Below are 25,372 nucleotides of genomic sequence, written 5' to 3' on the forward strand. Positions count from 1 at the left end.
GGTAGATTTCATATCTTCTGAAGAAAGAATGGTATTTTCTGTTTCAGGGACAAGTTTCATACATAAAAGGCAGACTGACTTCTACTTGTGCAGTGTTCACTGCAGGTGGCCCACTGCTGATCTGAGTGACTGCATCTTTTGAACTGTAAGGTAGAAAATGCCACAGGTAAATCTGCTCAGGCAAAGCATGCACGCAGTTCTGGGGTCTAACTTGGTTTCTGATAACTTTGTAAAACACTGGAGGCATTGCAGCCTACTGAAAGTAGAGCAGGCTACTTGTACATGTGTTACATCCTCAGCTTCCTCTGAGAGAAGGAGAAAGCGTGAGGTTTCTCAACAGTCCAAGCCTGGACTTTCTGACAGGAGTAACTGTCATGAAGGTTAAGGTTACAAGAAGTTAGCAACCAGAACTGATTCAGTGGAAAGGAATGAGTATTTACACAAACATAGTACACCAGAAAGTAGAAGTCTACAAGAGCAAAGTTGGTCTACAGTTTACTGCAAAAGAAGAATTGCAACCCTTGAAAAACTAAATTATTTGCTTCCAAGGGATTAATGGAGAAACACCCCTACCATCTCTTCATGTTTCAGGCCATTGTAATATTTCAGATGCTGTCAGTCTTGCAGCATTTTGCACCTTGTACTGCGGCAACATGACACTGGTGTCACAGTCCTCTCGACTACGTGGCAACATGACCAATACAACGATTTCCCTCTCTTGCAGGGAGAGTAGAACAAAACTTTCACACAGCATATCTCCTGCCATAGGTAAGCCCTTTCCTGAATCACAGACACAGCTACAGTTAAGCTTGAAGTCAAGTCCAGGAAATTGTGATGTCAGGAACAACTACCTGCATCAGTCAGGCCAGGTCAAGGATATTGTGTTACTGCACAGACCTCTTCAACTTTACTCTGAGCCCTCAAGTGAACTCACTGGCCCCAGGAAAATAGCTCAGCCCATCACTGCTCCTTACAGTCACAGCCACTGACTGATCTCCCCCCACCCATAAGATGCTAAGACTACACAGTGTAGAAACATGCAGGAGCTGCAGAATTGGATGTGTACAACTAAAGGTAATTTCGTGTTCAGTTGACAATCATACGTCAGATACTGATAACCTTCAAACACTCCATTCAGGCTCAGCAAAGGTGAGTGACAGAAGAGCTCATCAAGTATTCTGCCCAACTTCATTGTTCCTTAGAACACCCTCCTTTTTGCCCTCACACGTGCAGAGTCAAGACTAGCACGTGGCCCCCTGTCTGTAACTACCACCTCAGCAGCTGCACCAGCAAAACCATTCACCCTTCACTCTGCATGGGGAAGTCACAGAACATTAACTCCCAAGCCATTCTTCCTATCACTACTTTTTTTTTGTTGTTGTTTTTTTTTGTTTTGTTTTTTTCTGTCAGGCTATGGCTATAAGATATACCAGGCTATAATGTTTCCTACCTGGTGCTGTCTTCTGGAAGAATATTGGTGTCCAAATCGCTGGACTTTCAGAGATCCATGGTCATCTTCTTCAGGAAGGACACCAGGGCAGTATAAAATCCCATTACACAGGTATGCCCTGCAGGTGGAAACTCTCTTCCCAGAAAATAAGATAGGAAGAGTTAGGAGAACTCATAGGTTTTCAGGACAAAACCCAAAAAACAATCCCCCCAGCAGGAGATGAAAATGATGTTTAAGGGATAGGCGTTATTGTTGAACTCAACCTCGTATGGGCCTTATGTCGGCCTGGGAGTGGTAGGATAGTGGGAGTGGTGGGATACTGCTGAGTGCTGCATTAGCAGCAGCTGAGAAAATGGGACTAGCAAATTCTGATTGTATGGCACATACGGTCATTATTTGCTGAATAACTGAATGACATTCATTCTCCTCCAAATCAAACCTCTCCTCTGCTGAGAAAAATAAAAGGGAGTTTTCACAGACCCTTATCTCAGAATCCTAGAGGTACCGGGACCAGTCGTCCAAATTTTTACATTGGCTCAAGTGAAACCAAGAGTCCAAGGCATTGCTGAAGAAAACAGTAGAGAAAATACTGGATATTTATGAATTTTGGGTATCTCAGAGATGTCCCAGGAGCATCTGCCTGTTTCTTTGTAGAAAGGAAAGAAGGTAAATAAAGGCTTACATTCCCTCTAGAAAAAATTCTCAATTTACATCTTCTCTTACATAAGTCAAGAGACTGGCAGGACAATATTCACTTGTGAGATTCTTTGCAGGTGCTGTGAGATGTCGAGATATTAATTTAGGAGGAGTTTAATTGAATTCCCAGGCAGAGAAGGGAAGAAGAAGGAGTGTGTGGCTGATACCACTGGCTGATGACTGGGGCCACCACAGCTGGTTAGCAATCTGCTCCCCCAACAACAGACAAAGAAACATGGCCCCTGATTCCCATGCTTTCCATGACAGCTTGAATGTTAGCAGACAAGAGGTTTTAGGAACCCCCTGGGGCTGTGCTGAGTGCAGCATAGATGTTATTAGAGGAAGAGAGAACCGATGGAGGTGCAAGGTGTTTCTAGATAACTGCGGGGCCTACTCAGCTGGAAGAGAGTGATGGGGTAATGCAGTCTCTGCGGACCATGAGTGGAGACTCAGCCTCTGTTTCAAAATCCATGAGCAGCTTGACTAAAGAACTTGACTTAGTCAAGCTCTAGCTAGAATTACTAGGTAGAATTTTTCGTTAGAGAAAACATAGTATTTCGATATTTTCAGTGGACCACAAATGTCAACTATTATATCCTCTTATTTTCAAGATCAGTTACATAAATAACATTGCATTTTATTCTAACCAGTGAAAAATATGCTGCTACTTAAATATAAAATGTCACACAAATGCCACAGACGTACACTCTGGGCAAGTGCACTTTCAGGTGCTGTGTAGTCATAGCCTCAAGCAGCTAACTGAATGTGGAGGCTGTGCTGGATTTCTCCTCCCCGCACTTCAGTCATGATTCAGAGAGAGAGAGGGGGGGAAAACGAGAGACAAAGCCTGTTTCAGCAATCACACTTTACTAGTCAGGTATTAGAGCCCACATCATGCTCCTACTGGCTCCAGGCAGGCGCCCAGGCCACAGAGCCACTGTGGCACGGTGGCAACCCAAGGGGAGGGAAGTGATGTCCCCCCAAGAGCTTCAGGACCGACTGGAGGACAGGGAGGCTGTGTTATCTAGAACAGAAACCTGCTGAAATGTTATTTCAGGAGACGAGCAGAAAACGTTTTTGTTTAGGACTGGATTATAGCTTGACTGATAATGGCAGTTCTTAGCAGTCAAAGTGGTTTGGTCAAAGAAAGTCCAGTAACAGGTTCTCACTAGATAATCCTGATGCACAAAGTTAAGAAACTTAAAAACTATGAAGAGAACGGGAAGTGCATTTTCTCCACCCCGAATGCAACATTATTAACTGCTTCAGCAGTCACTTTCAGAAGTGGCTGAGGGAAGTTTTTCACTCACCATTCTATTGTTTCTCCACTTCTTGTTTACAAGGTATTTTTTAAACCCTCAAGGCACAGTTATTAAAGCTGTACTTACAGAAATACTCTCCCATCATACTCCTGAAGATCTGCTCAGACAGCAGGGCTACCACCTTTCCTGCAAGACTGAAAACCAGAATTAATTCCTAATATTTTCCCCTTGTTTTTATACTGCTCTTTTGATAAATAGAGCAGTGTAATTCACAAGCATGGAACCTGTCATTTAGGTGCCACAGAGACATTTGTCACAGGTTTAAAATAATCTTGAGACAGTAATGGTCATATTTTCATCCATGGTTTTAATTTTTGTCAGAGCGACTTCTTGCCTTTCCTGCTCTGGGTCACAAGTTTGTGCATAACAATATGGGAGCCTCTGCAGTATTTTGTGTGTTTGTTTGTGCTCCTTTATAGAGACAGCTCTGCAAAGTTGTTTGCAATGCATTTTTTTCAATTGATTTTTTTTTTTTTAATTCCAGCCTCCTGCAACTAATCTTTGATATTACTGTGAGCGTGCTGATTTTGTGACTACGCAATAGGCTTGGTTTGACATTGCTGCTGTAGGGTGATTCCTCCTGAACTACTGCCAGTCCTGCAGGAGTGACTCTGGCCATTATGTTCAAGCATCTCTGCTAAGCTGTTGTTCTCCAATGGGCACTCCTTTTCAACACCATAAGCCTACGGAAATATCGTTTCCCCAGACAGCATGGATTTCTCTTCACATAATGGCTCAAATTAAGTGTCTCCGTCCTTCAATAAATTGGGGACGTGTGTGACAGCCTCCCAAACTGGCAAGCGGTACAAAAGGGAAAAATAAAAGAACGTGGACTGGAGTCCCTGGATGCTTTCCACCATCCGGTCCTTAATGCTTGCCACGAGTTCCTTGCTTCCCACGCTGGCTGCCAAGCACCAGACACGGGTTAGGGAATGGCTGGGTCAGTGAGGGCTGTGCTGCAGCTGCAGCCCAGTTAAAGAAAACGTTCCTCTGCTCTAAGGAGACGCTGAAATAGTTGTGCTGCCAGCATCAGCTTCCTCTTAAACATCCATTTTACTCTTCAGTTTGACAGATGGACCACTGATAGGGAGATGACCACTGAAAACCTCTGGCTAATTTTGCTGATTTGGAAATGTAACTGAGAAATAGATGCATTTTTATTCCTCTCTATTTTCACAGGATTTTTACTCTTTTCGTTCAGCAAAGGCCAGAGCTAAAAATCAGATTTGAATTTACTGTAGCAAGAAGTGGAGCAGAAGATAGAGATGTGGTTGGCTGATCTAAAACAAATGTTTGGCTGACCTAAAGCTTTTCACTCCTTTTCCTGATTTTTGCAGGCCAGCTGAGTATTTCAAACATAATTAGCAAATATATTTTCAGTGCAGAGACTGCTTCTGGAGTAGGAGGATCTACTTTTGATTTTCATGCCTGGACAAAACAGCTAGATTTCCCACCCTACTCCAAACGCGCTGCAAATAGTTTGTGTTTTTCTCAGATAGGCCCTTCCTTTTATTGCCACATCAGACAACAGCAGTTCTGCCACCTTGCTTACCTCCATTCCTGGGCTTCACGCAATATTTTCTCTCACACTTCCCAAATTCCCATACTTGCAAAGGATCTATTCTCACCTTATATCCTGCCTGAAATTCACAGGCTGTATGTGCTACTGTGAGTCAGCACTAATTACACTTCATCAGTAGGAAAGTCAGTGGGGATGGAGTTGAAGGTGATTCAGCAAAACACTTCATTAGCAATTTCACACTGGAAGTCATTACACCTGAGTCATCAGCTCCAGGCTGCACAATCACAGGCCATCGTGTAACAGAGAGATCCTAAAGGTTTTCTGTGGTAGCCTGAAATATGCTGTCCCATTATACTTACAGACTGCAAATCAAAGCACTATAGAAGGGCAGGATGGTACCTAAACGCTATGAGCAATTTCACATTTGCCTACCCTTTCAAATATTCTTCTCCTGATTCTCAAAAAACACAGCACTGTAGTCAGAAGTCAGTTGATTCTGATGAGTCAGTGCTCATAGTATTATCCTGGCACAACTGAAGCACTAGCAATTAAACCTTATTCTCCAGTTGTTCTGTCTTTTTAATCACTGCCAGTTCTCATGTGTTTCTGGCTTATTACTTGCTCTGAAGGAGACGGAGGCAGATGGCCAAGAAGGTATCACAGAGCTGTGCTGTGCTGATGTCAGTCTAACTGCAGAGTTAAAATCTGCTGTCTGAACATAACAGACTGGATGTATTCAGTGAATCCACTGCAGGATTACACTGCCACATCCATTAAAACAAGAGCAAAACAGCACTGGATACCAGTATTGTAAAAGGAACCAGCAGTTAATTGTGTGATTAGCTTATTTAACGTTTGTTATAAATTACAGTAATTAGCCATGTAAACTAAAGTCAAAGACATTTCTTCCAAGATTTAACTACTTCTAATTACTTTTAAAATGGTATGGATGTGTATAGCTGTTTATGCGACTGAGGGTGGAACATCACTGAACTGACACACACACACACAGAAGCCTGGTCTGCTGTACCTGGGAGCCTGCAGCCTTGCCAGCACGCTGACCCTATCTGTCCATACCTTCCCCTGCTCGTCTACCTTTCACAGCAAAGCCTACTGATTATGCAGTATTTTGTATGGGACAAATCAGTAAAGGGCCACCATGAAACCAAGAAACTCATTTCAATTTGTGGCCTGTTTAAAGAACAAAATGCTTAACATATTTGGCCTATCAAGTATTTTACAGCAATGACATGCTGTCCTCTCAGTGCTTTATAAGGCCAAGTGGATAATCTTTCCTTATCTCCTAAATATGTTTTGTGTAATACCCTGAACAGCATTTGCAGTAGCTAATAAAGGCAGTATTTTTATGGATGTTCTAATTTTACAGAATTGCAATTCATTATTTGTTTACTTAGTATAAAGATGCTACATTCTGCAAATATTTTCTCTAATGCTGACAATATTTTGAAGGCATGTCAGAAGAAAAGCACTGAATTTTTTAATGTAAACTTAAGAGACCATCTGAATGCTGAACAGAGAAAGAGGAGAGAAGAATGACTGCAGTGATCATGTCACATGTGAGAACAAACAGTAGGCTCCTAAGCCTGTAGCTGAATCTCCATCATGCAATACTTTTTTTTTCCTAAATTCAAAATTGAGACTGCTTGTGCTCTTCCGAAGGGGAAATAAAGCATTTCAAAACTACCTCCATAAAATCTACATGGTTATGGAAACCATTCAGGTCAGCCAATGTGAAAGTGTATGTCAAGCCTTGCTCCTCTCAATAACTTTGCAATTTACTTAATTGTTCTTTGAAAAATTCACTCAACGCAGCACTGCCAAATGCCTTGTTATGCTTTTGTTTTTTCCCCTTTTGATTCTTTTAGTTAAAGTCTGAATTAAAACATACATATCTCCTTTCATGATTCCCATTGTTGTTAAATACTGGATTTTCCACTGGATTTCTAAAAGGGATCTGTCATTTGACCTCTGGTCCTCCCTTCATTTCCAAAAGAAAGGTGAATTCATAATAAGATTAGCGTATGCCCCGATAATACTTGAGGTAGCAGCTAAAGAGATAAAGGGGATTCATAGATAACTTGCATGTACTCAGAGGAAATTGATTTTCATGGAGAAAATTGCAGAATCCCTCTCTGAAATGCAAACAGTATTTGCATATTCAAAAAAAAAAAAGCAGCTAATTTCTTTAAAAGGCTCTACAGAGCTCTTAAACAGATCTTAAACAGTTCTTCTATGTAAAAAGATGTTTTATTTTGCGAGTATGTATAGTTTCAGTGAGCATTTAACAATGTCTAGAAATATACTCTACACTTGTCCAAACTGTATTTATAAATACCTTGTTCTAAATGTAGTCAAGATGCCACAAAAATATTTTCCCTAATTAGGAATAATGCATAGTTGTGTTATTCTGATTTTGGTGATGCTGATGTAGCAAAATGTATATTCATAAAATCACTTCATCAGTTAGTACCGTGAAGACAACTATCAAGTTTCCAAGGAGATCCCTCAACAGCCCTACACTTCATTATTAAGCGATGTTCCAGCTTCATTTTCAATGAACAATGCTTTCTTTTTAATTTAAAAATGGAACATCATCTGAAAGGTACATACACTTACCCAAGCTGTGGATTATTCAGGCCCTACCTTTGTCTGTTGCCTCTATTAGCGAGCACGTAATAGAAAACATTTTATGCTCACCTCAGACACAACTTTTCCTACTTTTTTAAAAGCTATTCCTCTTCTCTTTAGAGAGCTGATGGCAAAGGTGAACACACACAGTATGTTCTTATAGCCTAATTTACATATGTTTTATATTATGATTCTTTTGTTTTATCTGGGTTATCCCACCTCATCTTTATCTTGAATAATTGAACAGTAAGCTTAGAAGAACATCAGGTTAGGAGGAAGAAATTATATCTCAGGCAGATGGCTGTACTCCACTTACTTTCCCAGAGATTTTCAGGGAGGCTGAAGGAGGATAGACGTAGACTAAGTCAGCTTTGTGCCTTCTGATTTGGCTCCAGCATAAGAACTCAGGTAGGTGAGGAGCTGCTTTGAGCAGCAGTGGGCTGCTCTGAAGCTATGGGGCAGTTGGTGCATAGAGCACTTTGGGGACATTTCTGACCATCTAGCTTGTCCTCCAGACCTTTCCAGAGGTCAGCCCGAGTCCCAACCTTACTTGGGCCTACACAGTAGAACACAGCAGGTGAGACCATTAGGCACCATGGCTAGGTGAGGCTGCAGGGAGTTCACAGAAAGGAGGAAAGCAGGGGACAGGTCTTCTGCAAAGCCCTTTACAGTACAAAAACCATGGGTGCCCAAAACATGCAAGTTCAGGCTGTGGGTTTGAAAGCTGAGGTATGAAGAGCATGAGGAGAAACCAAAATTTAAACTTTCTGCAGGGTCAGAAGACACATGAATTTTTAGCCTTAAATCTTCAGAAAATGATGGGCCTGAGGCCTTGCAGTCTGCCCTTTGTACTCTGGGTGCCTCTGGGATCTGACAGTCACATCTAATCTCTCACAAATGCCAGAAGAGTCTTTACAAACAACAAAACAAAACAAAACCAAGCACCAACAACTAAATCTAAGAGCCAAGATAAATGACAGAAGTGTCAGTCTTAGGCATCTTTCCCTACCCCCAGCCCAGCAGCTGTCTCAGTGGGAGGTTTTTCTTGCTGAACTGCACTAAAAGCACTGTCCTCAGCTTCATTTCCATGAGGAAAAGACTCCACATACCCAAGTCAGATTTCAGTCTCACATTTTAGAGCTAGGAGGTATCTTTTGTGCTTAATACAACAATTTGATTTCAACCTGCAAACCATAAGGTAAGGAAAAAAAAAAAAGAAAAGAAAAAAAAGCCAAATTTCTGCAGACAGAGTTCCAAGTTTTCCCATGTTTCTTGAGACAACGCTGCTTGGAAGACCACAAACAGAAGAAAGAGCCTGCACTAATGGCCTAGGCTATTTTTCTTCACTGCAGCAAGCACAGCTACATCTAACCCATCCATCCTACATAATCTTCTCACCAACACAAGATATCATTGCATAGCTGACACTTTGGGGCTGTCAGTTTAGCAGACTCAAGCTGGGAATGACTCATTGGTAGAGGTCACAGACCAAAAGCCTGCCAAAGCTTTTTTTTTTTTTTTTTTTTCAAGAGATGGCAACACATAAATGGAGATAGCAAGCTTCTGTGGCAAAGCAGAATCAATTTTGAAATCCATTGTAGACACTGTGGGAGCTCTAGATCTCCCTTATGTTCTCTCCCCTTCTGAAAAATTGCCCTACATATCCTTAACCTCTCTATATGAAAGTCCACCCTCCTATCCTTTGAACCCCAGATGCACATTTTTGGTGTTCTGCTTTTTTTGCTTTTATTAATGGAGTGAATTCACGTGAAGAGCAAGTGCTACGTCATAAGAAAGATTTGTTCTCTAGAGAGAAAAATCAAGAAATGGCCTGTGAGATAGCAACATTCAATGAAGCACTTTTGTATGACCCTGTGCTAGCTTCATTATTTTTTGAGAAACATCTCTCTGGGTAGTTCTCTCAAGAATTCATTATTCCACCCACTGGCTTGAACTTATCCCATACAGACCAGATATATTTAGAAAAAGCCACAGTCAAAATGATATGATGCCATCATTGATTTATGTGCAGAACAGTAACAAATGAGCAACGAAGTTAAAAAGTATTAAGAGCAGTCTAGCAGATGGGCAAAGCACCAAAATAAACATTCTGATAAAAACACAGATTCAGCAAACCACCAAGCCCAACATGTTCTCAGGAGTTTGGGTTTATTTGGGTTAACAAAGTAAATTTGCTAGGAATGTTGTTAAACTATTATAATACTAAGGCACAGAACACGACCAAGGACAGTTCAACTTAATTTGGATATCAGAATATCAGGAAGAAAATGCAGATCTCATTGTAGCTCAGTCACACTGCCCGCATCACAAAAGTTTAAAAATATTTCCAGAAGAGCTGCCCTTTCCCACAATCTGTGTAACTAAAACTAGCTACCATAATGGTATTTGTGCAGACAGCCCTCAGCTGCTGTTCCTCTTACTGTGCCTTGTCATTCTCTATGAAATTGCTTTCAGTTCAAGAAATTTGGCTCAAACTCAGGGAAAAAAAAAATGTACAGTAATGCAAGCGTATCAAATGCTCTGCCATCTTAATGTGGTATGGCACCTTGGCAAGTAACTTCTCATTAGCATGGGTTTTGGTCAACTTGGTTTCCATTTTATGCTGCAGGATAGGAAATGTTAGATAAATAATACTGTTTTTTGGGGAACATGGCCTCATAACTGAGAAATGCTGTGCCATTACTGCTAGTGGCTTGGGTGCAGATGGTAAAACTCAGGTACTCCCTTATTCCCCATACCCTGACTTTGAAACTGGTCACAAATAGACAGGGTGTAATTAGAGTCCATGTATGGTACACATTTCCAGGGATGCTGACCAGAAAATGAGACTTGCATGGCCAGAGACCAACATCAAAATTCAAAAAGCTTTAGAGAAATAATTTCTAGTACAACTTTTTTTCAGAAGCTCAAAGAGCCACCAAAAATTTCCCCTGCCCTCCTCCTTTGCCTATGCTTGTTCCCTTTTCCTAGGCCCTCCTTCTGCCTATGTGACTAGAGGGTGAACCGGAGCAGGACACAGGTCCAGCTACAAAATGCATACATTTGTTGCTGGGTTAATTTTCAGCAGTTCAAACTGAGATAATCACAGAACAACAGTCTTAGTGGCAAAGTGCTTTCAAACCATGGACACTTCAAATAGTGTTTACTTCTATAAATATGTAATTTGGTTTATGTTGCAGCAACACCTCATGAGGATGGCAGCCCAATGTGCCAAGCCCATGACAGTGCATGGCCCCTGCTGCAGACAGGGAAGCCCTGCTTCTGTGGCTGGACTCGCACTTGCCTGCGGGACCCTGTTGTGTGAATTGGTGCAGGGCTGAAAGGACTTACCTGCATGCTTCCAGTAGTAGTAGTATCTGGGCCTCAGCAAAGTTTCCAGCATTAGACCTCAGACTAAATAGATGTGTAAAACTAAACAAAACAACATGGCAGGTAACTCTTTCGAGCCTTAGGAACAAAAGCTGAAAGCTGTATGAAGGGAGTGAGTTTGTATAACAGTTTTCTCAAAACTGTTTTGTTTTTGTTTGTTGTATATGGCTGTCTCAGTCTATCACTATTTTCTAAGTTAAGAGGGATTTATATAAAGAGAGCATATCCACTAAGGCTCTGTTTATGGTCTGTCTGGTCTAAGTATTTATAATCATTCAAAAATTAGTGATTTTTTAGAGTGTGCATTTGCTTAATACCTTCCTCTTGAGGATTTTGAAATACAGAACTCATTTTGCATCTCCCTCTACTTTAACATATTGTTGCTTTGTGATAGGAGACATCCCTGTGCATAGACTGGTAAGCTGGCTGAAATGGTCCATACTTAACAATTGTTCAGGGCAGAAAATTTAAGAGCACTTTAGTTTGTTTTTCTTTCAAGTCTGCTTTTTAAATGCCTTACTAAAAACACAGATACTCTGACAGCAATAGCTTACATGCCCTTATGTACACATGAATATCTGTCAAAACAGAGAAATATGGAATTTGCTGCTGTATGTGCGTGGCACTTGCAAACTGTTCAATTCAACACTAGTACGGTAAAATTATGTTGAAATGTCACCTGTCTCTTCTGTTCAACTGTGTCATCTATGTGTAAACACACTGTTTGCAGGCACATTGGTTTCACTACATGAAAAGCAGACCCTTCTTTATTCTCAGTTTAACTATACATTCATAAAGCACCCTGTAATTATTTGAAAGTATATATAATTCCCGTCAAGTTGTGGTGGGTAGGATTCTTCCAGGTAACATGAGCATTGTAGTTTCTACAGCCAAAAAGTCAACAGCCATATTGTAAATTCGCTTAGAAACATCTGTTACCACTGACTGTATGGTAGAGGGTTAGGGTTTCACAGAGCTGCAATAGAGAACATGCCCTGCTCAGCCACGTCCAGAGTGCCTGGCTCTTAATAAGTAATCCAGGATTGCTAAAATTAGCCTAGCAAATCTTTTCTTGTCTCTTTCAGCCTGGTGGATTTTTTTCCCTGAAAATATATTACTTTTGGCATTTTAATTCTTACACTTATCACATTAGTAATGAAAAAGTGACTGTAGATCATAGCTTTGCTTCAGGTTTTACTGGTGAAAAGTGCAGATATTTTTCCCAAGTCCCTTTCTTAGTACATTGATCATTATTTCTGAGGGCAGTTTGTTCCACGACTTCTGTAAAAACTGAAAACTGTTTGCCCAATTTCCTCTAACAAAACGACTATGAAATTAGTTGTGAGATTTTCTGGAGTCATGAAAAAAGTGCATCTTTAATTACAATTCAAGCATTGTAAATAGAATTATTTGACTATAAATAAAACACCTCACGGTCAGCATGATTCCCAGTCTGGTATCAGTTACTGACCATTTCTCAAAGCCAGATGAATCGTGTGTGCTTCAGATTACTGAGATTCACTTTGTGCCATTTTCTGCAGACAGCAGTTACTGGATCCTACAGAGAAAGTTGCTGAGCTTATCGAGTCTCAGCGATAAAATAAATTACAGCTCATCACCTTGTATTCTCTTTGCAACCACTGAATCTAGTCCAAATTTATTTATCCATGCGTGCTGCTGCAATACCATTCTAGACTGAATCTGACCAGAAAGAACATTGCATTCTGCTCTTTTCCTCCTCTGGCAGAGGCTTTGTGTACACAGCTAATTCAGTCCACCCTTTGCTAACTCACTGTTTTTTTGCGTGCTGCCTTTTCATTTTCTTGTGTTCCTTTTTAAAGCCGTTTCTCCTTTTGATAACACCCACGCATTTTTCAACTGTTTCTGACTATATTAATTTAATCTTCATTTTGTTTCCGTTTGATCTCTTGCAGCTTCTTTTGCCACAAACTGCATTTCTCATGTTTCTCTCTCTTTGCTTATTAGTAAACCCTGCCAAGACTTGCTGGTGCCACTGTGCTACTGCACAGCTCTCTGCAAGACTGCTTGCTATTATGTGGATATTAGTCAGCCCTGGAGAGAAGGGCTCCATTGTGCTAAGGGTAGAGCTGAATCATGACCAAATAAATAAAGCTTCATTTCGCTTTCTTTCAGAGTTCATTTTCTTTTGCTGTAGCCTCTAGAAGAACTAAATGAGTTGAGTCTCAAGGCCATCAGAAAACATGGAGATTTCTGGATTTTTTACACATAGACTTGTTCAGATTCTTTTCTTAAAATGGGATTAATATCAGCAAATCTCTTATGAACAGCAGAAAAAAAAAGTGCAAGTACAGAGGAAGCACGTCTGAGAACCAGCTTTTACTGAGTTGACTGTATGAGGACTGACTACTGCACGGCACCTAGAGAAATGGCTAGCACTGAAAATACCGTTGAAATCTCCTCCCTGGGACATCACAAAAGAAGCTGTGAAGGAAAAAGCTAGCAGCTACGAAGGGAGATAAGAGAGATAGAAATACTTCAGGCCTGAACAAAACCCTTCTGTGTTTTGGAGATCAATTGTTGCTTTTTTAGAAGCGGCTCTTGCACCTGCTCTTGTTCAATTACTATCACTCAAGTGATTCTGGGTGCTCTACATTTCCCTTCTGCTCTTCTTTCATTTTATCCCTGTTACTGAACGTCATTAGAGAGGTTACCTAGGAGAATTATGTGTCAGTGGTTCTGCAAGCTTTGAGGAAGGAAATCAGGAAGATGCAATGCAGAATACTGAGCATCTCCCAAGCACACCTAGGACTTTGCTCAGTGGCAATGATGAGACCATGCATCTGCTGCCCCTGTTCCACGTCAGATCCTTATGTTTCAGATCCTGAAATGTCCTTTTCTGTTATCACAATACCTTTCTTATCTTCTGAGTTGCCTTCCTTCCAGTAATAGCATATAAAGCAATAATTTATGTCACTCCTTGCATGCCTGGTTAAAACCTAGCAACAAGAGATGTCCTTGTAAGTGGTGGGAACCAGCCCTGCAGTCTAAAGAGCACGTCTCTTCCTAAGCAGAGTTTCTAATTGAAGCACGTCACAGCTGACGACAAGGACTTCCCTGACAGCTGACAAAATGAGTAGCATTGCAGTGCTTTGCATTAGGCCTTTATACTGACTTCCAGGAAGGTTTCAGTTCCCTGATTTTTGAAGATATAGTTGCCAACACAGAAACAAATCACATGCTGCTGCTTTCAGGACAGGGGAAAGAGTTTCCCCTTCCCATCAAATTCTGCTGTGGAATAAAATCACAAGACAATGCACCAGCTATAGAACTTCAATTCCAAACAACTAGCCCCAAATCCCAGTGAGCAGGCTTCCTAGTTGGCAATGGATCCTCCTTGGCATGCAGGAAACACTGAGGAAGCAAAGCCCCTAACCCTGGGGAATTGTGATCAGAAACTCATTCAAGCGCGGAGAATGGCTGGAAACAGTTATCAACCCACTACCTGTGTCTGAATGAGACTCTTATCTGTAAAATCTGCCTTTTGTTTATGTCAGAATCAAAATATTGGACATTTTTGGGACCCCATAAACTTTTTGTTGTTACTGCAAGTAGCATAAAAGTCCATATGCAAACCATGGATTTTTTTCAGGACTTGCAAGCTTTGCTCAGCTGTGAATTCCTGCTGGGTCTCTGCTCTCTGCTTGAGAGTAATTCACTCCTAAACACTTATTCTCAAGTGACATGATCCTGTTCCCACATGACCGTGATGGCCTTTGAAAGCATATCCATGCCATGCAGCAATATATATAGGAACAGACACATACATACTGAGAGGAAGCACTGAAGTCTATCTACAGCTGCCTCCTGCAATAGAAGTAATGTGATCACACAGAGTGCATCTACTTACTCAGATACGGTGTCAGAAAGATAATTCATGTCCTCTCTGCAGAAGTAAAAATAAATAAGGTTCAGGCAGAGTTCAACAACCTTAGGTTGCCTATTAGCAGTTCACAGTGTGGATGAGATGCCCAAAGTTTTCCTGGGATACAAGGCCCTTCACGCTAACAGGAAAGCAGCCAGGTGAGGGCCCAGTGCATGGATGAAGGGCACAGTGCTCACACTTCAGTGAGTCATACTTCTTTGGTCGTGACTTTAGTGGGCTTTTGAGAACCACGACTACAGTGTCTTTTAGCAGGATTGCCTTGAGTCACTGGCCTGACTATTCAAGATCTATAGAACTACGGAACCCGAGCGGGTTTATAGAATAGGCTGTTCCTGTTCACACACTACATTATGAATTATAAAGTGCAACTGTGGGTAGACTGTCAATTAATTTCTATCTTAATCTCTCCTTTGAATAACAAGGCTCTATTAATAAGTAGTAACCATGCCTTTGCCAGATCTTGCAAGTAAAATCTACTCTTATCTCAGTCTTAGAGAGAGAAGTAACAAATGAAAACAATAAACAACTGCAAATTGCTATGAACTTCCAAATCTGACAAATTGGGTCATTCAACCGGTGTCACCTCCTGTCTGCCTCTTTTCCATGCCCATTTTTCTCCCTTGGTACACTGCATAGCAATGCTGACTTCAGAGCAAAAGCAAAAGTGAATTCATTGCGGATCTCCATGGGAAGCACTTCAGCAAATCTCAAATACACAACCAATTTACAGTCACATATGAAAATTTACAATCAAGACTGGCAAACTATAAATTGGCCAACCTACCACTACAAATTAATCTGTATGAACTGACAAGCTGAATGATTAATATTAATGTACATTTGAAAATGGGAATAAACTTGTCCAAAATGGAAGCAGCCAGACTGTAGCCCTTAATAGGGAAAAAATGGATTCCAAAAATAATTTGGGACCACAGGGGGGTAATTAACTGAATATTGTATCAGTGCTTATAAATACCTGATGGTGGTCAGGAGGAGTAGAGAAGAATGAGCCAGACTCTTTTCTGTGGTGACAGGACACTAACAGGATAAGAAGTAAGGGGCAAAACCTGAAACACATAAAATTCCTTTTAAACATAAAAACAGACAAAAACCCACCCTACACACCACAGAAGTTTTCCACCATGGGGTAATGAAATGCTGGAACAGGTGGCCCAGAGAAGTTCTGGAGTTTCCATCCTCTGAGACATTCAAAACTGGACTGGACACAGTCCTGGGCAACCTGCTCTTGGTGGCTCTGCTTTGAGCAAGGGCTTGGATGAGACAATCACTAGAGGTCCCCAACACCTCCACCTGCCTGTGATCCTGTGATGACTGTGGTCTGCCAGTGCCTACACGGAGATCATAAATATGAGAATAGAAGGACCATAAACTTACCTGTGTGACAAGATCTAGCAGCTGGTACTAAAATTATTTTAATAAACTGCAAAGTTTTGACAGTCTGAATTGCTGGAACAGTTTGCTAGGGTGGATTCTCCACCAGTGCCAATTTTGAAATGAAATTAGATGCCATTCTAAACAAGACCATGTTACTTAACTAGGAACTAATTCAGGAAAGCCTCTGGTCTAAGCTGTAATGTGTTTAGATTTCTTTCTTAATAATGATCTCTTCTGGTCTACATTTTATAAAAGCACATTGCTGAAAGAGGCCTGTGTTCTGGTGAACTTAAGTATCTTGGTGCATCTTTTAGTTATGCTTTTCATTACATTCTTTTAACCTCAGAAAATTGGAAAAGATACAAATATGTATATATTTGCATAATATTGTCAACACATAGGAAAATCTACAGTGAGAAGACCAGCTGATGTATTTTAACTCCATAAATTTGTCTTTGAAGATATAAAAATACTTTTGAAAATGAAATTTTATCACAGGAGAGCCCTGTAAAACCCATATTTCTCCCTGGGGTGCCGGCTCTTCACAGGAAAAAAAAAAAGTCTTATACAACCTTTAGGTTGTGGTTTTAAAAAGTTTTAAGAAAGTAGAAATTTTTTCATCTCATAAAGTACAACTATAACTATGATGTCAAACTTCAGTAAGAATTGTAAGTTCACAAATATATGCATGCTTCCCCACCCGTTCTGACTACAGAGGATGACTAATTATCATGGTCACAGGACTGAAGTTTACCAAGATCTTTTGAATTTTAAGCTAGCCCAAAACACGACGATGTGCATCTGAACAGCACATTTTCTAGTTTACTATGTCACTGGGACAGCAGTCGGTGCATGTAGCAGGTTGCACATGGACAGAGTGCCTTGAAAGGCCTGCTTTGGGTCAAATATTTATTTTGTAGATTGCACATCGATAGGCTTTTTTAGGTCTGTGCGGTCTCTCTTTTTTCCAGCTATATCATGCTGCTGCCACACAGGTGGCAGTGCACAGTCTGCTGCATGCCCTACTTTTTTGTAACGACAAATATCCTCATCATTCCTCCCTTTGACTCTAGCAGCTTTAAGAAGTGAGGGCACTGCAGTTTGTCAGCGTCTTCTGTGACATACCTGGGTGGTGACGGTCTGGGCTCAACGCTGGCATGCAGCAGACTGAGGGCAGGGGACTGGTTTTCACAGTCAGGTAGACAGGCCAAATCCCTTTAGACACAAAGAGGACATTTTTAGAATAACTAATATTCAGCCAGTGACAGATCAGACAAAGTGCCATGTTTCAGAAAATTACTGCTTAGGAAGGAAGACTAGAGATATCAGGGAAATAGGATTCTCAGCTTTAGAGAGCCACATCAAATATGTGCTAAATTATTCCAAAAAGAATAGAAAGAAAATTATGTTTGCTAAACCCACCGGGTACATTTGAGCTTTTTTTTTTTATTATTATATTTTTTATTTTTCCCCCCTATCAGGAGAATTTTAGACTTGAGCTGAGATGTCTCTCCTGAAAGGAATAAAACATGATTTGTTCCCTCTGGTACATTACTCCCATTTAGAAACACAGTAGGTGAAGTTTGTACCATACCCAATGCCACCCTTCCACCTGATCGACATGGCCAGAAACCTGCACCCAGGTGGACCCTGGGGCTCCAGGGCAGATCCATCTCCCCACAGGGATGGATATCCACAGAAACCAACCCCTGCATCGCTAACTCATTGGAGCAGCCTGGAACAGACCTTTCAATTTGCCAGAATCACAGCCCAGAAATGGCCAGTGTGTCTTACCAGCCTCCCCTGAACCTTTCACTCAACTTTCTTTAACAGTAAACCAAAAATATCAACAACAACAACAAAAAGGAAATGAATATAAAGAACGTTTCTCACTGTTACAACTGCAATGAAGGTCTCAGATCTCCTCTCCCCCACCCCAAACTCCCAGCCCCCAAGGAAATGTTGCTGGGGAGGCTGCAGAAAACCTAGCATGAGAGTGCAAACAAGGCACAGTTCCCTCGCTCACGTAAGCAAACTTCTAAGTAACCACTAAAGATAAATTAAATACCAGCATGATTTGCCGGGACTGGTGCTTTGTTTATGTAATTCACTCGCAAGGTTTATTTCGTAAAAGTGCAAACAACCAGTGCCATTTCTTTTTTTAAATCTGAGCTGGATGACTGGCCGAAGTCTGCACCAGCCACACAATGGAGATCATACAGGCTGCCCCATGGTGGGCTGCCTGCCTGACACAGTGCTGAAGGAGTAGCTCACAGCTTGTGAAAAAGGACATTTCTCTTCATTTTTCATTCCTCATATTTATGGGCAATTAGAAAATGACAAGAAAGTATTAAAAAAAAAATGCAAATTTCAAAAGTTTGCTGATTCCCTAAAATGCACCAGTATAATGCTTAGCTAGCAATGGAGGAAAAATTCTTATAATCCAAAGATGAAATAATTCTTTTTTTTTTTTTTTTAAACAAACAAACACTAAAAAAGCTGCACACAAAAGGCAGAGTAAAAGTGTATATTTACCAATCACTGGTTATCTGAGTTTAATATAGCAGAAAGAAACTTAAATGTTAGTTAAAATTTAACAGTTGTCTTTTAACTTGCGTGATTACAAACTTTGAAGCCACATCCAGAATAAAGTAGGAGTTCTCTGTGGAAGTAACCTGATTTGAGCATCAGTAGCAGGCTACTTTTGAAGGAGAGCCAATACAAATGGTCCTTTTGATAACGTCTGCCTTGAGCATGATGAAATATGGTTCTTGGATCTGATTCACCACACGTTTCTGTCCTCTTTGAGTCCCTTTTAAGTTTAAAAAAAATTCACAGAATTTTGGCCAGAAGTTTACCCTAATGATAAGTCTAGATTGTTGACCTAAAATGGGATTGCCTAATCCTTTTTTTTTTTTTTTATGTTTTACTAAATAAAGATATTTACCCTAGTGTGATGTTAATTAATAACTGTGTGATGGACCAAGTTGGAGACCTCAGGATGGGATTGAACAATCAAAAGCCAAATACTTTCTCATTTAGTCTGCATTTGTTACTAAAATCAGTCTTTGATTACCATTGTTTCTTCTCTCTTATGACGAGTTTAAAGCTATAAAGGTTGCAAAAATGGTTAGATTTGCTTACTGGAGCTAGAATGGAAAAACGATGGTATTTTCATCTCCCCTATTTCTTGTTCCTTCCCCATACAACAGTGCAATTGCTTAGGTATGCAGCTTATGCTGAAAGTAATACATGGCCCAAATGTAGACAGGTATTGCTCTGCCACAGAGAATTTTAGTTCATACTGAGCTTCAAATGCCTGCTTAAGTCAACCTTTGTCAAGGAGGAGCCTGAATATGTACCTTACACACCTTTGTTTATGGTCAGCAGGGTGAACACAAACACTAGGTAAATCTTTTCTTTTCTGTCCATTTTTCTTAGTTTAGCTAGTTGCAGGACATAGATTTGAGAAGGATTTGTTTGGAAGCCCAGGACAACCATTCCCTTCAGCTATAGGAGGGTTTCCTAAACTTGTGAAGGCTGCTCCTTCTGCTTCAGGAAAATGAGCAACTTTGTTGCATGTTGCTGAAGTCCTGCACATTTCCTCCCCACTCTCAGCCCACCTTGGATAACTCTGAGGTATGTTGCTGCTGGTTTGTGTTTCATTTTTGGAAAATACTGCCTCAGGTAGGCCTTTCAAAAATGAAAGCCCCTGTCAGTTTCTCTTCAATGCCAAAATTTTAAGGGGTTACTTGCTGCCAGTGTTAATATCAGTCATCTGCTCATCTATATACCTTATATATGACACACATTTCTTCTGCTATCCTATTAGCAGTTTTACCACATTTAAATCCAATTATCATTAACTTCAGAGGACAGCCAGCAGTGGACAGCTCTTCTCTGTTTCTTATGCAGTATAAAGATTGGAGGTTTAACTCTGTTTTTGTTCACGATAAATAAGTGCTCACTTCATTTCCAGGGTTGACAGGACTAACCCTCCCTTCTAGCTTGGGGACTTGTACAGGACCCCTGTACATCAGAAAAAATGTTACTGGGCTCTCTGAAGCAGATTTCAGCCTCTGCTGGAAGTCTGGCGATGCCACAACAAAAAAGATGCTGAGGAGCCTCTGCTTTCAGCAAAATGGTCCAAACTGCCAAAGTGCATCAGCAAATACACAGTTTCAATACCATCTGCCCTGCTCAGTACCATGTGTGAACTGTGATTTTGTAATGTGACACTTAAACAACTAATGTAGGCATCTGAGGAAACAGTAGTAAAGCCGCAAGCCTTTGTTTGTGGCCTCTGCAGCACCAACATTACTGCAGCAGGAAAGCAGAGATTACTTTCCTGGTTATACTACTCTAGCCAAAATTTCATGCCACATATGAGCAACATGAAAGCTCTTATGCAATTATTATTATTATTGTTAATTTTAAAATACATTCTGCCATTAATGTCTTTCAGAAATATACAGGACATCCCCACTACACCGTAAGAAGCCATTTTTTTGGGTTCTTTTTTGTGTATTTCAACACATTTTCCCAGATGTTGCTATCAGCTGACAGAGATGTGCTATTTCTACATTTAACAAACAACAATGTAAACACTCTGCAGTTTAATGAACTAGAACTGTGTCACGAACCAGATAACTTCCCTTCCTCTCCTGCCTCTCAGAGCAAGCATTTTATTTTGCCTCTAAACAAGTATTTAAACTTCTTTAAAACAATATTGCCAAAAATGAAATCACATTGTGGCTTTCATTTTGTCTTCATAGCTACTAGCTATTAACTATGGAAATATCCTAGGACTCATTAACTGACAGAAAGCTGTCTAATCCTTCCAGTTCCATGAGAACTTTTTTAATTTTTCAAATCTCAAAGAGCAGTGAAACAAAAAAGACAGATTTTGGATAGCAAAATACATGTATGCTGTTTAAAACATTCATAGCAACTGTACAAAAATGCATAATCCTCACAGATGATATATTAAAATCATTTTGCTAAGAGCCATGAGGTCAGGAGGCCAAAATTTTCCAGAAGGCTGGAACATGAGTAAATACACACTTTCTGGGTACAGAAAACACAGGCTCACCTGCAAACAGCCACAGTGCTGCCCCAAGTTGTGTACATCCACTCCACGTGCTGCACTCGCACAGGTCTCACCCACCGACACTGGACCTGATGCCAGCCCCGAGTAGTTACGCTACATAGTAAATTTTCACTTATGCTTTGCCAGTGAGTATTTTTATTGCAGAGGTACACAGAAGCTCTAGACCATGCTGTAGGTAGGCAGCTGTGATGCAAACTCATACACGGAGAGGATCTGCAGCACTACAAATACAAAAAACAGAAGCTGAGAATGCTGAGACTGTTCCAAACGCAGCCACTTCTGTATGGCTCCATTCTGACGGATGCCAGCCACAATCCCAGTGCTGACTGAGTTTGATCAGAGCTTTTGGTCCTCCCAGTTCAATGAACATAAGCAGCTGTTTGCCACCCAAGTGCCAATGCCTACCCAATTCTGCCAGAAGTGTTAGGAATGAGAAAACTGTATAAGGTGTTTTTGTTTCAGAGGCCAAAATCCTGATCCTGCATAGTGCCGCTCTGACTGGGGTTAATTTACCATGTTGAAAAGATAACATTTTGATGAGGCTTATGTTATCTGGACTAGACATTTTGTGTGCTTTAATGTGAGGTAAATGGATATTGCTGAAGGAAAGGGAAAGACAGACCTGGGGCAAATATTCAGCCATTTCAGGCACAGGAAAATATTGGTGTCAAAATGTCCTTCCTATGGCCGGTTTCTGCTACCTGGACTCTTTCACTGACTCCTTTTCACACTTTCTCTGTCCCAGAGGAAGCCTGATGCTGTTATGGGTATAACCTGCAGAGAAGGGCCGATGGCTCCGGGCAGTTTGAGCAGCTGCAGAAACAACCATAGGGAAAATACTTCAAACTGTGAGGGAAATTTTCTCCTCCCAGCTGGATGACCCGTATGCTGGGCAGCCTGGTCATTACTTCAGCTCTTCCTTGCCTGTTCTCATGGCTTCCAGCTGCTTCGGGAGCTGGAGGATTTCATCAGGTGGAGAAACCCAAGCCAACCTGCTTGCACATCACTCCTGCTTCTCAAAGTCACAGTGCCTCTTTCCTTCCGCTAGCCAACCAGGCTATGGGAGGCACAGAAATTTGGTGCAAAAGGCCGGTAGAGAAAGTCCACGTGAGCTCCTGCTGAGCAGGGGCTGCTCCCAGGAGCCAGACCCTTCCCTAGCCTCAGCCTTCCCCTGTTGAAACAGCTTCAGGATTTTCCTCCACAAACATTCCACCCCAACTCCACCTGCCCTCTGCTGCCTCAGCCAGCATTGTTTTCTTGTTCTGCTAAATGCTCTTTGGGGAATTTTGCTCTTGTAACTACAAGCAGGGAATTTTGGTGTTGCTAATGATCCTCGCAGAAGCACCAGGGCTGCAGCAAGTGGGATGCCAGACCGTGCAAACTTGGCCACACCTTACCAGCTGTAAGGTTGGTTATTATTAAGGTTGTTGAAGAGAAATAAAGGCTGCTGCAAGACGAAAGTAGTGGCAGACAAACGGCAACTTGGTAAAAAGGAATGACACTCCTGGCAACCCAGCGCCCTGCTTTGACACAAGACTAACGAAGGCTGATGCTGGCTAGAAATTTTTCAGCATTATTATGCTGACTATTGCAGATTCAGGACATTATCTTATTTACTCTCCACAAAAGCTTCCCAAAAAGAAACAAAATGCTCTCCTGAGATAAAACTGGCTTACAGCAGAAAACCTTCATCAAATGTAGAGACTTTGGCACTTTTCTACTATTCAAACAAAGTGCTTGCTTGTACCACCCTCTATAATAAAACAGGGCAAGGCAGCGCTTACCATGGAAGGAAGTGGTTTCAATCCAGAGGATTTTAATTCTTTTCTTTGGCCGGTATATTAATTCACTCTCACTTCCCGACTAATTTGTCTTGAATTTAAAAGATGATTGTAAGCTACAAGAATGCATCCTGATTTTCAGGGGAATTCAGCTCAGGTAATATTATTTAAAACATACCTGAAAAAGTAAAACTACAAACAAAGCTTTCTGGAATAGTTAAGAAAGATAAATGAGATTTGGAGACTAAAACATGTTATGCTAAATTGTATCCTAATTTTGGAAATCTCTGCAGTCTTTATAACTGATAAAAAGAAAAATCTAACAAATGCCAGGAAAATACTCACAGCAGGTAATGATATACATCTTCCTTGTTACCACGGTTTGGATTCATTTTAAGTACAGTGAAGTTAGTAAGAGTTTTTTCATAGGTAATGGGCAAGGACTGGGCACTGATATTATCAGGATGGAAAAAGTGACTGTGTTGATTACTGCAAGCAGAATATGCTGGTGTGGTGGTTTCATCCTGCTGGGCAGCTAAACTCCACCACAACCTCTCTCTCATTCCCCCTCTCCAAAGGAAAAGGAGGAGAAAATACGAGGTAAGTGCTACACTATTTTAAGAAACCACAAAGCATGCCCAGAGACACAAAGCTTGTTTCACAATCTCTGAAGATATAATTGCGAGTAGGTTGAGCTAGATGCAGGGAGAAATGAAACTACCATATAAACAGAAAGAAAGTCTATTGTAATCATGGACTCCGTTAAATCTGTATTTGTAAGAAACATGTTAACTTAGCCAACGGAAGTTGGCAGTTATGTATGTGTAGCCAGTTTTTCAAAAGGACAAAGAAATACCAGAGTATGCTTATTCTGGCGTCAAGGCACTTTCACCCTGGCTGAAAACTCAGCTATATTTGCTCTCAGTCCAGAATCATCTTCATCCTACTCAGCATATTATCATTCCTTTCAGATACATACAAATTCGTAAAATGAATTGTAATTTACATCTAGAGGTAAAGGATTTAAGGAAGGTTAATTCCAGTGAGGTTACCTGCCTACTCTGCAAGCAGCACAGCACCTTCTCCGGTTCTCCAATAGCTGGGGTCCTCAAGTATTCAGAGCTTTTATTAAAACCCTGCATTGATCCCACTTTTTCATATGGAGAAACCAAGGCCTACAGAGATTATCTGATTTACTGTAGGATCAGTAATTTCCAATCTTGTTGCAGCCAGGCCACATTTGAGAAAAATGACAACATAGCATAATTCCCAGGCAAAGGCTATTGGCTTTCACATCAGAGCTGCGATGGAGTATACTGATGTTCACAGAAGCAATGTCAAATACAAGCTATGTAGCTCAGGGAATGAGCTGGTCATGCTAAAACCAAAAGCAGCTGCAAGGAGCCACCAAGCCCCACCCAAAGCCACATTTCACAACACACACTGCTGCCCATGCCCACAGGGCTGTGCCTGGGTGCCTGCTGCTGCAACCCAGAATTGCACAAAAGGCCTGGTGCAGAGCCAGAGGCTGAATACAGATCTCCTGAGCTTCACACAAGTGCTGTCATCACAGAAAAACCTTTATTTCCTGTCAAATTGCTAACATTTACTCTGCAATGTGTTTGTCTATGAACAGAAACAAACAAAAAACAAACAAACCAAAACAAAAAAACTAACAAACAACAACAAAAAAAGGAAAAATCAAAGAAATGTGAAAACAAATTATGTGTTTATGGAAAAATCTCACCAAATCCAGACAAGCCAGAACTTAATAGAAATTAGAACACCAAAGAAATTATAACAAAAAGTCTATAGACTTTTATCAATAATTAATATTTGTTATTTTCATCCAGACCTATATTCCTTCTATAGAATTCTGTAGTGAGCCTAAGTAGTCCATTCATAAAACATGAGCTTATAATTTGGACATTACATAAAGACTGCAAGGGAAATGATTTCTTTCTGTAAATCAGGAATTTTAGTTTGAATGAGAGAGCTCACCTCCAATGAAATTCATTATTTTCATTAAAATTGAACAGTTCTTTGAAAGATACTAGTGAGTGAAGTATTGCAAGATGGCAAAGGATACTACCTTTATATCTTTAGATGTTTACCCACTAAATACAACTTAA

The 25,372-nt window shown here is 40.8% G+C and overlaps 1 protein-coding gene across 2 annotated transcripts in view; it reads right to left on the reverse strand.

Moving 5' to 3' along the window:
• Window positions 1-24,500, reverse strand: part of LOC118248789 (uncharacterized) — a 56,740-nt gene extending 32,240 nt beyond the window's left edge. The window contains exons 1-7 of one of the 2 annotated variants that reach the window (XR_004778872.2): window positions 24,293-24,500; window positions 21,442-21,680; window positions 17,475-17,564; window positions 15,931-16,021; window positions 14,919-14,954; window positions 3,535-3,602; window positions 1,451-1,585 (exon numbers count right to left, since the gene is read on the reverse strand). Coding sequence is in view for 1 of the 2 variants with exons in the window: in XM_035548109.2 (XP_035404002.1) it covers window positions 1,451-1,585; window positions 15,931-16,021; window positions 17,475-17,564; window positions 21,442-21,680; window positions 24,293-24,382 (645 nt within the window). In the remaining variant the exon portion in view is untranslated. The remainder of the gene's footprint in view (window positions 1-1,450; window positions 1,586-3,534; window positions 3,603-14,918; window positions 14,955-15,930; window positions 16,022-17,474; window positions 17,565-21,441; window positions 21,681-24,292) is intronic. The other variant, XM_035548109.2, reaches the window with a different exon arrangement.
• Window positions 24,501-25,372: the final 872 nt, after the last annotated feature.

This window comes from Cygnus atratus, chromosome 7, assembly GCF_013377495.2.
Source record: "Cygnus atratus isolate AKBS03 ecotype Queensland, Australia chromosome 7, CAtr_DNAZoo_HiC_assembly, whole genome shotgun sequence".
NCBI lineage: Eukaryota > Metazoa > Chordata > Aves > Anseriformes > Anatidae > Cygnus > Cygnus atratus.